Source organism: Halichoeres trimaculatus, unplaced genomic scaffold (assembly GCF_033239565.1).
Source record: "Halichoeres trimaculatus isolate MK-OKI-2021-1 unplaced genomic scaffold, fHalTri1.1 fHalTri1_scaffold_17, whole genome shotgun sequence".
NCBI lineage: Eukaryota > Metazoa > Chordata > Actinopteri > Labriformes > Labridae > Halichoeres > Halichoeres trimaculatus.
In genome coordinates, this window is record NW_027437195.1 from 15,406,882 (window position 1) to 15,421,436 (window position 14,555).

Genomic DNA, 14,555 nt, shown 5'->3' on the forward strand with positions numbered 1-14,555 from the left:
ATGGTCTTGGGGTAGAAGAGTCCTGGTACTACACTGGCCTTTCTGACTCAACATGTGATGCATCACCTAAATAAATAATTAAAAAGAAACCATGAACTGCTAAAAATCTCATCAAACTTGGTTAGAGCTAAAATCTTTTATCAGACAAGAATGGGACAACATGTCAGAGTAAGATCTCTAGAAACCGGTCTCCTCAGTACACAAACTTGTACAGAGTGATGGTAAAAGAAGAGGTGATGCAACACAATCGTGCCTTTTTAACCAAGAGTCTATCTCACCTTTAAAAGCTTCCTCAGCATTTATTTTCTGGTTTATGTCCCATTTGCTCAGGTAATCATAAAATATTCTCTGTTTAGCAGGGGGATTAGAAAAGTCAGTTAAATGAGGTACACTATGCATGGGCTGGCAATGCACTGCCAGCATTTATCAATCTCAATCTCTCCCACTGTGGGAGAAAGTGAAAACTAAGGAAAGTCATTTTGTGCCCAATGAAAGTTTTCCTTTGGAAATTTTGCCTTCCATTAAGAATCAAATTAAGCACTGGACCAGTGAGTCCACCCCTACACACACACACACACACACACACACACACACACACACACACACACACACACACACACACACACACACACACACACACACACACACACACACACACACACACACACACACTTCTAATTCATGATTTATTATGCCCTCCATGTGTTGGGAGCATTGGTGTGCCGGTGAGTGAGAGCTGGTTTCTGCTCTCCACCCAGGGCACAGTATGTGTGTGTGTTCGCTAGCATACATGTGTGTGTATGTGTGTGTGACAGAGTTTTACGCCATCATTCACTGCTGTGGGTCAGCCCTCACACGTGACAGCAGGTGACCAGTGTCAGACAGGAAAGGTCACTGGCCTGCAGTCTGCTTTACCTCCTGGTTTGCAGAGCTTAAAAAATCCTGCAGACAACCAGGTGAAAAATCTGACTTTGTAAGACAGATTATCCACCTCTCACGCTGTCATGGTGCAGCTCTGAGGCTTGGGTCATGATGTGAAATTCATTGGATAAACATGCAAGCTCACTCTGCTGGATGCCTCCAAGCCTGGTACATTTTTTTCTGTCCCCCTCTCGGTATTTCACTTCCTTTTTTGTCCCTTTGTCTCCAGAACTTAGACAGCACGTAGCCTTTCTTCCTGCTTGTCTGTCTGCACGGACCCTGATGACAGCGAAGTCTGCAGGCAGTGTTTTTGAACTTCTTTCAGCCTGGCTATTCTCAGTGGGAGCCCTCGGACTTGAAGGTACCACCTTATTTGTCTAATGCATGATGCAGATTTGACATTCACCTGTGTATGAGTGCGTGCATGTGTGGGGCTTTTTTCTCGTGTACACAGCCCCATTAGTTAAAGAGATAAAATGCACTGTTCCTTTTTGTCTCTTTATTGCCTAAAGGCAGTATTTTTCTTGATTTTGTAGCAATTACACAAAGCTTTCCCTCATTAGTGGTGGGCGTGTGTTCATTTCTTAATTTAGACACAGCCGCACGTGCAAATGTCTTGTTTGGCACAAGAGGCTATATTTAAGTTTCCTTGGTATGTGCTGTTTTGTTTTTATTTTTAAGGAGGATAAAATCTGCAGGATGGAGATTAGGAATGAAGTTTAACGTGGGAAACCTTTGTACCGGCCCCTCCATTGTGGGAAAAAGGGCACTGATAGGAAGGCAGATAGAGCTGATCAATAGGTAGTGCAGTTTTCTCCCCAGGCCTTCTTTCATATCTCTCTCTTGTTTGTGTTTTGAAGGGGTCGGGGGTAGGGTCTGGTAAAGTGGTGGCGTAGGCGGGCTTCTGCCCCTTTATCAATCAGGATTTTAATTACACACGTCTAGGGCGACAGCTAGATTAGAAACCAATCGACGCTATCGGCCACAAAATCTAATTACTGTTTATTGACAGATAAGGGCAGGCCCCCTTCACTTTTCCAAATAAGATAAACCTCCCCCCTCGTACACAATGAAGAGCAGCTCATACTGTCCATGAAAGACTCTATGATAAGTAAACCCCTGCCAGAGAATTCCTCTATGCTTATAGAGAGATGTTTGCTCTATGGACTACAGTTATATACATGATCAGCGTGTATGACCCAAATGACACCTCTTCTTTAAAGTGGGACTCATGAGACGCTTCATGCTAAAAGTTCATACCTAATTAAGAAGGTTATTTTGACACGTGTCTCTGTGCCCTTTGGCCTCCTGCTTCATAACTATCTCGTGTTGAACGTTACTGAAATCAATAGTTTTAATGATGAGTAATGAGTGACCTTTAACCCCGCAGCACATCCCTCTCCTGTACACACACGTCACGACAGGACAGTCCACCCTCAAAGTCTTCCCTGAGCTAGAAGCTGCCCTGAAACACCCTCCTCACCCTCACCCTTACCCGTATCAGCTGTTTTACAGCCCCCGCCACTGCGCAATGCACTTTGCCTCCAAAGCCGAGAATCTGCCTCAGGTAAATATGGAGTAAATGATTGGATTATTGTTCTTTCATTTGGCTGTGTAGTAATGGCTGGATTATAAACATTGCAGAGTATAGATTTCCTGTCAGATCCTATGAATCAGACATCCTTATCTCATTTCCAGACTGCCGCTCCAGCGAGCACTGCCATCTCCCAGCCAGAGAGTCTGAACGAGCGCAGGACAGCCGTAAGAGTGCACGCACATACACGTGTATGTCGACTTAACCATAAACAGACATAAACATAAACAGACAGACAACAGGAGGAGCACACACAGTCTCAGCTCACATGTTTTGGTTACGGACAGAGAGATGCTCAGAGACTGTTGTCACCCAGCACAGCACAGGCACTCCAAAGTCCATTCGAAGATTTCAAAAACCACTTAGGCCCCCTGTCCATATTTGTTAAGCAAGTAAATCTAAGGGCTACGGCGCACTGAATTCAAAGAGAGGGAAGAGACAGCCACGTACAGAGCATAGGAGAGAGGGGGAAAGGGAGAAAGATGTCTCCTAAATGAAATTTAGGCCAGGCTGGGATGGAGGGAGGCTGACAGCAGGTGGAGGGAGAGAGGCTTCAGACCCTCTGATTTGGTTTGAAACACGCAAAGAAAAATGTTTGGGTTTGAATTATGCAGCATTTCTGACCAGGACTGGAGATTGATGCATGATTCATCGGACGCTTGGACATGATATCAGTAGTTGTGTCTGATATGTTTCATGTTTTTCTCTCAGTCTGCCTCTCTGCCTCTTCACTGGATTTTCTCTTCACTGGATTACAAACAGTGTAATTGGGTTAAAGAGCCACATGGACCAGTGATGGCCGCACAAGCTAGCTTTTGTTGGAATCCATCAAACTCACCACAAAACTAAGTCAACAAAAACATAATGAGGTGGGCTCACTAAACATCAGTAGAGTATGTGGTTAGATTGACTCTGAAGTTAAAAACAAATAAAGCAAAAATGTAAATCAGTGTGAGTGTTCAGCAGGAGACAAGAGGGAACAGAAGAGAAACAGGATCTCAAAGACCACAGTGATGTTGGCTCTTATGTTTATTTGGTGATGACAGTCAGGGGAGCTTAAGAAAAAAAAGGAAATTTAATTTGATGCAGATCTTCAGTTTATATCAATACTCAAATCAATGAATGTGTTTCCAAGGATAATATTGCAGCAGCAGGGAGAAAGTATATGGCCTAACTAGTAAGCGTAGTAGCATGTAAATGTTAACTAGCATTGAGAGGGATCAGTGAGCTGAGCTGAGATAAATAACATAAAAGTGTAGGAATGGATGTGACAGTATTGTTGCTTTGCGGCTCAGGTCAACAGTATATCAAACTTATTTTTGTGCATTTTTATTTCATTTTATCTTACTTCATTTTATTTTATTCAACTTCATTATATTATATTATATTATATTGTATTTCAATTTGTTTTTATTTATTTTATTTTATCTTATTTCATTTTATTTTATTCTACTTCATTTTATTTTATTTTAATTTATTTCTTTTATTCATAAAATAACTGAAGAGGGACAGATAATGCTGGAGCTAGATAGGGGGGATGCTGACCTCTGCACATAGGGCTATGGCCACTGTACATTGGGCAAACTACAAGGCCAGCTGGCATCCCAGGTTTTGAACCATTTTAGCCGTTCTTGGTTTTTACTGGTTACGATTACCACACAGTTATCTTAATCCTTTAATTGATCAACTCTTTACAAGAAAATAAAACTACTAATCAACAAACAATCAAAGCTTTTGCTTTAACTCTATCAAATCTCATGTACTAACTTAATTTTGGCGCCCCCTGTGGATAAAATGATGACTTTTATTTTTCACCTACGTTGCCCTATAACTGTGTACTAGTGTTTCTCTTTTTTAACAGCCAAATGTATGACTCTAATATATCTTGTTTTTTTCAAAACAAAACATTAACTGTAGAGAAACAAGCCATTTGTTTACAGATTGTCTAGTTTGCTTTTGTACCTCATTAAGAGACATTCATTTTAATTTCAGACTCTTTCAGAACCAGTTTAAAACAGCAGACAGGAGCTTTAAGTGAAAACTTTAAGTAAAGACAGTTAAACAAAGATTCATTAAGATTATTCTCCTCCATGGTCCAGATAATCTTCCTGTTGGTTGTTAAGCACAGCTAAATGCTAGTTAATATTCCTAACAGAGGGAACTGAACAGGCCCGCTGTTGTCATCCCTTAGTGCTGAAGCGCTGTGCCATTACATTTATAGATTTTCTCTTTGATGGGATAATTTGGTCTTTATATCTCTCACAAATGAAGTGATCCTCAGCGCTCCTTGAGCAGCTCACTGTGCAGCTCACTGTGCAGGTCCCATTTTAAAATACAGTTAATTGCATTCGAAAAGAATCAATGATACTTTCATGGTGACAATATCATTCTTTTAATGTCACTTAATTTCCTCAGTGAAATGATCACATCAATAGCCCGGAACCCATTTCTATCTTTCAGCACGAATTAATCTATTACAGACAATAATTACACGTTTGTAATGGATGGGATTTTGTGCTCGGTAGTAAATGCAGTCCACTCTCCATTGGTTGTTGGCACTGTCCTGACTGTCATTCATTCAGTTTATGAATTACACTATCACTCCAGTAAAATAAAAAAATAAATGTACCTCTGCTGCAGCTCTTTGGTGGCCTTGTTGTGAGATAGCCCTCCCTCTAGTGGAGATGATAGAGTTGGTCTCTGCTGTCAGTAGGCTTCATGCTTTGCTACACACCTGAAGCAGAAAGTCAGGGATGGGGAATGTGAAATGTGGACAAGCTCCCAGGATAGACAATAAAACAGAAAATATAAAAACGGTTTTCCTTGTTTTGTAATAATTTTAAATGAGAAGTGGCTAAGGGTGCTGTGGAGTAAGGTTTGTTCCTGAGAAAAAAAGGTTTTAAAAACATTTTAATATACATATACAGGTTGTGATATGTGAGGCTTTGCATAAATATTGACACTGGACTCAAAAAGGAGCCTGAGAGCCACCTGTGGCAAGACTGTAACTTACCTCAGGGTACCCCATTCGTATTGGTTTATGTTCATCAATGTCACCTGTACATTTGATAATAATAACATTTTTTTTAAGTAGGCCCATTAAAACTTACTTAAAAGGCCTTGAAATAAACTCACTTTGAGTTTTCTGAGGCTTTTGACTGTGGCACGACACCACCGTCTTCTCTCTAACAGATTGAACACAGCTACTGCTCTGTTAATCCATTGGTAAATGATGAAACTAGCTAATGGTGGGATGTTTAGCCTTTCACGACTGTTGTGTCTTGCTGCTATCACCAGGTAAAAATATACTCAGCACACCGAGAACTCATTGTAGCAAATACACCAAATTACAGCCTCTGTATTTGCTCGAAAAAGGAAAAAAGGCTATAAAAGTAGAAAGATGCACTGCGGAAGGCTACAGTGACAGTGCGTTTCCTTACCGGTTCGGATGCTCATTGATGTTTTTAGTAACAAAATAAAATTACACGGTGGAATTGGCTAATAAATCTGAGGTTTAAGAGGGTGTTGTTGTTGTTTTTTTTGACAATACTTAAAGGGAGAGTTTATGTCAGAGGGACAGAAACCGCAGCCTGCATTTAAAACTTCTTCGCCCCTCTGCTGCGCACCTCACCTCTTCTCATCTTGAATCCTATCTGACCCCGCTCACCCGGCTCCCGCTGCCAGTAGAGGTGTTTGGTTTAGCCACAGGGCGCGCGCCGGAGGAGGAGTTGATAGTGTGGCTGCAGTGTGTGACAGTTAAACGGCGCGCTCAGACACACAGAGCCACAGCACCAGCACCACCACCACAACCTGGAGACACCACGGCTACTGTGCGCTGTGCTCAGCCCGGGATGTGACATGACTTGTCCGAGTAAGGTACACGATACACTCATTAGCCTGAGCTTAGCTTGCTTTTTGACACTCGAGACACGAGGTTAAGCTAACTTTCTTACTTTGAATGTTTTATGAAAATGAGTTTTGACGCACCTGTAGCTAATGTGAATTACATAAGTGTGCACGCGCTATAACTGTAATTGGGACATGTACAGTGCACGCGGACCTTTACGCTGTACCTGTCCCTTTAGGAATGATGACTTGATTGTGTTATCGATTTGACCATTTCTAAATGCATGAAATACTTAAATGTTACATTACAAGCCCCCTGTCTGTTTGTTTCAAATACATTTTGAACTGAATTAGTAAGTAAAGACAAAATAAATTTGTTTTCACAAGTTTATCCTTAGCAATTATTTGTTGAACTCGATCTCCTCTTGTTTACTCAATTAGAAAATAAAGGTATAATGCGCTAAATTAACATGACAGTTACAAAACTGATGAAAGCAGTGTCATCAATCTGATTACACATATTTCTTGTTTGAAGGGCAGCCAATTTTAACGCTTCAAAGCGTAATTTCAACAATGTAATAAATGGATAAAAATTAAAAGACTGTCATTTTGTGACTTTAAAGACTAATTAACACACACAGATACAAGGCCTATATGTTAGTTTACCAGACAGCTTTAAGTTCACAAGTCTCACTTTTCTTTCTTCTTTTGATGGGTTAATTTTCCAAGTTAATTCAGATTCAAACAGGTAACAATAAATTCATAAATCTTAGTTTTACAAAAACAGAAAAATTGACATTGCATGTGATCAAACAGCTCCTCTCTTGTCATACTCCTCCAACTTTGTCATGTCATGTGTGATAGAGTGTTTGTCTCATGCAGCTCAATTCTTTATTTGTATCTGATCCCTTTGTGTCAAATCAGCTGTCACCTGCCAGGATTTTTTTTTTTTCATAACCAAGCTGATAAGAAGCAGAGATAGCAGCAGCACAGCTTTCATAGCTCACACTGTGTCAAAAACCTGTGTGGTGTCTGTAGAAATGCCTTGTGAGGCCAAAAAAAACAAAACAGAAATGTGATTTATCAAGTCGAGGAAGATATCAACATGAGAAACAGTACGCTGGTTTGATTAGACATTATTTTGCAGTCTATCATTTTGTATTCTCTTTTTTATTTCTTGTGAGTAGTGCCTGCATAAGTCATATTTTTACTTTTAATGGTGGATTTAATTTTTGATGCAGTTATTTAACTCATAATATAGTATTTTTAACATTTTCAATAAAGTCAGAGACTTAACACCCTCAATGAGCTGTAACAGGATGTAGAAAACTGACAGTAGAAGCTGAAATTCTTCATTTAAAACCATATCTAAATTCTGATCAATAACAGGTTAAACTTTCTGATACTTTCTGCCTTGTCCACGCCATGTGAGCAGATTTGTGTTATTTTATATGTTGCATTGTCTTCTGTGCTGTAAATATGTAAAGTCTGAGAACAGTGTTTGATGGTGAATTTAGCCGCCTTTAAGGAATTAAACTGACAGGTGTTTCATTTGGCATCCGTCTTCATTGGATTTTCATTTATTTAGCCATTTGTTTTTGTCACAAAAAGAGAGCAGATGCTGTGTGATCTGTGCCACTGTGGAGGCAGGCACTATTGCTGCACATCAATAGGCCTGTGATGATCAATAGGGATTGCGTGATGTTTTTGCATTGATTATAGAAACGTGAGCCGATGAATGGAACCGGATTCCTCTCTGAGGGATTTGCAGTTCCTGTTCGTCAGAGAAAAGCAGGGAGCAGGAGAGCGACCTAACACACCTTTTTTGTATGATCTGCTGGTAGATCTGGACTCCTCCTCGCTCAGTCTGACTTTTACTGAAGTAGCAGCAAGCAGACCGTCAGCAGGCACCTTTTGAGTTTCTAAGAAGTGACCAGGCTCCTGTTTTCCCCCTGCTGCTTCACTCGGCCAAGCGTCTGCTGTTGTCGGACCGCTCGCTCCTCCAGTAAGATGCCATGGTAAGCTCTGTTCTTCTAATGTGGGGATACAGTAACATGGAGACCCTCACTGACTGTGAAATGGTATCTGCATTCTCGGCATTCTTACTGAGCTTGATCAACAGTGAAACACACGGCTCTAAAGCTGGGGTTAGAGAAGACAGAGCTGGATTTTCCGCTGCTTTGGAAGCTGATGGGCTTCCAGAATATGAGTTATGGCTTGAGATCATCTCTCATAGGTGGTGAAAGGTTTCACAATGGTACCTCACATGTAACACCAGCAAATGGAGCCAGCGACACAGCTCAATAAATACATTTACTGTCCTCAGTGCTTTGAAAGCTATTGCTTTTTGAGAGTGAAGTGCTGCAGATGCACTCGACTGCTTGTTGGAGCTTCTGTTGGGGAGATGAGGCTGGTGGCACATTTTACTTTGTGTGTTATATAACAGTGAAGGCTTTGCATGGAAATCTGTAAAACGCATTGTGTAGATTACTGCGGGGTGTTTAGATGTTGTGATACGCTGGTTTTGAAATGGTGATATTCTTTGCTGTTGTCTGATGTGATTTGGTTTGACTTTCTTTTGTTTGATGCATGGTGATGGACACATGACGACAGGATGCACAAACTTGGGAGAGAAAACATCAATTTCAAATGTGAAGAAATTCTAGAGAAATGGTTTGCAAAATATAAAAGCTATTTTTTTTTTTTTACTTGAACGTGATGGATGTTTTTTGTTTTTTTAATAAAACAACATGAAACATCTAAATTTCCAAAATATTCCAAATGACACAATCTCTTATTTTTGTCTTTCCAAAAAAAAAATAAATAAATAAAAGAAGTAATCTTACATTTTAACCCTGCTCAGTTAGTAAACCCAGATGTTAACTTTATGTGGTGGCTGATCCACTTGCGTCTCTGTTGTTCATGTGATAGGTTGTTTTGTCTATCCGGTGTGAGTGCGTGTGTGTGTGTTGTGTGTTGTGCTTGTGCAGAGCAGAGTGTGCGAGCGAGCAGTGAGCGTTTGGATCCCTCCTCCCCGGTGCTCTGCCGGCCCCTCTGTCGCTTTAAGTCCTGCCCCTCGGAGCCAGCCAACAGCAGCTGTTCCATATTCATCAAGCCCTTGAGTCTTAAAGAGCCCTATCCCGACCATGGAAAGAGTCATTCCTCTCGCTCGCACTCTCATGCTCTCTCCATCTTAGCGCTCATCCCACTGCTGCTGCTGCTGCTGCGCTCCTCTCTCACCCCCCTGTACCTCTCCGTCTATCTGTCCCTCCCCTCTCCACTCTCCCTCTCCCTCTCTCTCTGACACACACTTAGGCACACACTCTTTCTCCCCCCAACACATATATACATAAACACACATGCTCACACACACGCGCGCGCCCACTCGATCCATCAGAGCCCGACATACCTGTGCAGGCTTGGGGGAGCGGTGCTGGAGGGGCTTTTCAGCGGCGCTGTCTCTGAGGGTGCTGCGCTATCATTTGGGGGAAGAAGTGGGTCTCAGTTGTTTCCTCTTTCCTCTTCCTCTCACTCCTGGAATGCTAAAACTGGACTGATGGACATTTCAGAACTTTGTCTTCCAGACCCTCTCAGCTATCATAACCAGTAGGTGCACCTTGTTTCTCTTTATTTCCCTCTTTCACTTTTTAACCTCTCTGTTGTGATGCACTTTCCTTTCCTCCTCCTTCTCTCTGTTTGATATCTTTTCTTTTTTGTAACAGTGTCTGCTTTAGTTTTGTAGTTCTGTCTCTCTTGTCTTGTCGCTGAACTTTTTACATTTTTTATTTGTGATATACTTTCTGAGCTTTTCTCTTCGTGTACCCTCTCACACCTACTCACACTCTTAAACATGCACTTTCTCTTGTTCATTGTTTTAAGGGCTCTTAAATCATGCAGGACTTGACAGTTTAGAGCAACAGGGCAGGTGCAACTGTGTGGCGTGTGTGCATGTGTGTGTAGATTTATTGTGTGTGCCCATCATGTATGCAAGTCTTTTTAAATTTCACCCTGAGCATGGCTGATTGATTTAGCTCGCTACGCTGCAAAGTGAGTCTTTTCTCTCTGAAGAAGTTGGGGTACCTGTCCAGTCGGGTTAGGAGGTTGTTTGCTGATGGCTTTGTTCCTGGATCTGACCACACAGGGAGAATGTGAATGATATTTTAGGAAGATGAGATTAATGTGAGTCAGGGGAATTAGGGAGGATAAATTACACACAGTAATATTTGGAGCCAGAGAAAGAGGGATGAAAGGAGCCGGTAAGCTCAGCGAGCTGGCAGCTCTGTCCCAGGCAGCGGCACACGAGGCGAGCTGCTGCTCGACAGTCTGAGTGCTGGGACACTCTGCTCACACACTACACACTTAAACTTTGTTAAAAACCTCGGTGTTAGACTTTAAAAACAACCTTTAAAACAGATTAATAATTATCTATTTTTTATTTTTAATGAAAGGGTTTAATGGATTGATATACTGATGTGTTTTCTCAAACACGTGCTGGTAACAGCTTGAAAACACACACTAGAGCGATAGACTTGTGAATTTGTAGGAATATTTCATCTTTTTGTAGTTTCATCATAATTTTCAAAAACATTTCTAATATTTTAGAATATATATAAAAGTGGTAATGTGTGGAAATGTAAAGACATTTCATTAATTTCTTCAAATCAGCTGAAATCTTACTTGATTTTAAATCCTACACTTTATTCTCTTTATTGAAACATTTGTTTTTAAATTTTGTTTTACTAATTTACTTGATGGAGTTCTTCTCTTTTTTAACAATGACATCAATTGATTAGATATTTAAGCACAGCATAAAGTCAAAACACCTCACTGGAATTAACCTGTCACTTCACAAAGCTGAATTCTCCTATTGTTATTGCTTCACTTTATGTTTTTTAAACACAGAAAGACTTTCCTCATCGCTTTTATTACTGCACGTTCAAAAAGAAATTTTACGAAGGCATATTCAGCAATCTTCACTTGTGTTCTTCCTCTTAAACTAAAGTGTTTTCTCACTCAGATATCTTAATACCAAATTACACCAACAGCATTAACAAGGTTGATATTATTCTACCACATCAGGTCTTCTACATTAGTGTGAATTTTTAGTTTTTATTCTAACATTTCATGAAAATGTTGACTGAATTAGTGGCAAAAACTGCAATACTTAAGATTTACACCAGCTCAACAAAATGAACAAATACAACATGTACATTCAAAAGAGTAAACGTATGATGTTCTGCAGATTTTTATTTCCTTTTCCTGGAAAATATTGTACAATACATTTGAATCATTTTAGAGAAACAAGGAGTAACACTGAAAACAAGTATACGTTTAAAAAAAACTATTCATGCTAAAAAAAAACACACTTAAACTGAATGTTTGCAGTGGTTTTATCGGACTTTTCCCTCCTTCTGATTAATCCAGTGATACACAGGAGTGTATTTGTAATTATTGTATGCTCGTTTAATTTAAATGTTGCATGAAAAATATTTATAACAAAATACTGCGACTAATGTATTTGGGTTTTTCTTAAACATGGTTTTTGTGTATCAAAGAATTGCAATATAATAGCTGATTAGGGGATGGGTGCACTGATTTGAACGTGTTTTAAAATGAATACAGGTGATATTTATGACACTTTGCACAAGAAAAGAGCAGCATTTTGTCCTCCATGCTGATAACTTTTCATTATTATCGGAGAATAAAACATGAAGAAAAACGTGAACAGAATCTCTGCTGTGTGAAGAGCTGAGGGTGTTCGGTGTAAAAACGACTCAGTGTATTAGAAAAGTTTGCTGTTCTCAAAGATCTTCTTCTAAAAATCTCTCCCTGCATTAAATAAACATTTACATGTCAGCCTACCAAGTTTTCCTCTCCTCAGTGTGGCCTCAGAGTGCTCTGTATTTACGTGCATTGGCTTCTCTCAGCTAATGTACAGTGGTATTTGCAGCCCCTCACTGAGGGCTGGATGTGGCGCTGATGCTGGGTTGAGAGGATTAGTGGGACGTATGTGCTCCATGTAATTAGCACAGCACTGCTGTGGAATCACTGTAGTAATACACTCTATAGATTGACCCGAGGGGCATCGCCACGCTCTGGGAGCCAGGCAGAAACTGAGTTCTTTGCACTCAGAAACTCTTGTCTCTCTGCACAAAAGAGGTTTCAATAAAAGTTTTTATATTTTTTCACAATATGTTTTTTCTCAGAATCCAGAGAGTCACATCGCCGCTGAAATTAAACCCACAGATCTCAACCTGTTTTCTACTTTTGCTCGACTTGTTCCATTCTAAGCAGCGCTCGGCTCGTGCAGGGAGACGAGTCATTTACTGTGGGACTCTGACAGCCTTGTTGTTGATCATCTATTGCAGTGTCAGTTCGCTCCTCTCAGAAGGCAGCCAATGCAGAGGATTGTCAGTTTGAGTTCCCGGCTGCTCGCTAGAAAACACACACAGAGTGTGAGCGGCAGTGAATTGAGATGTGACTTCTTTTTGTTTCTAAACGTTCCATCAACACCCTTGATTTCCTTAAGCCCTGGCAGAGCCTCTGCTATAAACTAACAAGGCTATCCAATTTCCTTTCATGAAATAAAAGCTTTTTAATGTATTTTTTTAGAGAAGTTAGAACACAATGATGAATTAGATTTCAATTTATTTGACTTCATTCCCAGCCTGCTGCATTAGAGCCTGCAAACACCCATCTCCAGCAGTCCGTCTGATTCTTATTAGGTTTCAGAAAACAAGGCGAGGGAATTGCATTAGTGTATCTTAAGTTAAAAGCTCTTTGCTCTTTGACCAAGTGTTTCATTGTTATTAGGTTAATCAGATTTTTGCTGTCTTCATGGAGATGCTATCGCAGGCTAGAGGCAGTGGTGGGTAACCAAAGCAGCCGTGCACAGACACTATCCAGATGGGATCAGCTTACGGTAATTTGGTTTCAGAATACATTACCAGAAGAGGCTCCTGGCCGAGAATGGCCGTCCCGTGATGTGAGCCAGGAGCTGGTGGCCTCTGTAGCAGCAGCCTCAGAAAACCCACCTGTCCCAGTCCCACTCAGCCCGTCTCCCACAGATGTAGGAGGTGTTGGGAAATGTGCCTTTGACAGAAAACCTAATGTTTTAAAATTCAGTTTGTCACACCATTCTAAATACTTCCTTCTTGTACCAACAGGGCTTTGTTGTCCAATTCATTAGAGAGATTCCTGAGTCCACTGGCCACGCTGGAGCCCTCTCATTTCTGGTATCTAGTATCATTACTTTCACTGTAAATATGTCACTCAGCTCAGGCTGAGCGGGGGGAGGGTGGAGCATGTTGTCCCTCTCCAGGCCAAATGGGGATGCAGAGTATATTGACACTATCTGGATGTTCACTGTTCTGCAGCTCCAGAGGTATTCGGGTTCATTCCTGTTAGCTCTTATGCTGGCACATTAAGCTCACTTATTAAAATGTAGTGGTGCTTTATTCCCTTACACTTAACCAAGATACTGTGAGTAAGAAAAGCATGCAATATCCAGACTTGTCTCATATTAAGTATAAAAAAACAAGTAAACCTTTGAAAACCTGTTTAAAAAGAGGGGTAACAACACTGCATAAATGCCTTTGCAGAAAGATTTGAATTTAAAAATATCTGTCGCACTCTGCCCTTTGATACCCCATCTGCTTATCAGGCTTTACACCTTTTAGTGATTGGAGTCCACGCCTCTTTGGCTGTTTCACCACATCCACCCATACAGACACCACCGACCATCACCGCACGTGTCCCCTCTGATTTCTCATCCATTGTAACCTTGGACACCTCCACCGCAGCAGTGTGAGAATCTGTTTAAAAATAACCAGGTCCATTAGTCTAGAAGGATAATGCTAGCCTACGTGGGCTCTCATGCCCTTGTGGCAGCAGAGTGCTATCACTGACACGGTGCGTCAGCACTTCTTCCTGTTGCTCCAACATTGAAGGGCTCCTCCTCATTTACACACATGCACACATGCCTTTACACCCACTAGCATACATACATACAATCTGAGCATTAAAAAACTGAGTCATCAAAAGAGCCACCAAATTATACTTGATAAAATACTACAGATAGTCAAGTGGTAAATGAGTTGCAAGAAAACATGAAGTTTCCTGTTTGCAAAGTTTTTCCTGAGTGTCACACTGTCAGTTTAATGTTTTTCAGTAGATATGAACGTTGTGTTTCAAC

The 14,555-nt window shown here is 40.8% G+C and overlaps 1 protein-coding gene across 7 annotated transcripts in view; it reads left to right on the plus strand.

Annotated features, from left to right (window-relative positions):
- The first annotated feature begins 1,199 nt into the window (after nucleotides 1-1,199).
- The window catches only part of esrrb (estrogen-related receptor beta), a 48,250-nt gene continuing 34,894 nt past the window's right edge, over nucleotides 1,200-14,555 (plus strand). For 2 of the 7 annotated variants that reach the window (XM_074692652.1, XM_074692653.1), the window contains exons 1-2: nucleotides 9,523-9,967; nucleotides 13,528-13,596. In XM_074692652.1, coding sequence (XP_074548753.1) covers nucleotides 9,918-9,967; nucleotides 13,528-13,596 — 119 coding nt within the window. In that variant the 5' untranslated portion in view covers nucleotides 9,523-9,917. Of the gene's footprint in view, nucleotides 1,283-6,276; nucleotides 6,392-8,205; nucleotides 8,380-9,522; nucleotides 9,968-13,527; nucleotides 13,597-14,555 lie in introns of those variants that run through there. The other 5 variants (XM_074692655.1, XM_074692656.1, XM_074692657.1 and 2 more) reach the window with 4 other exon arrangements.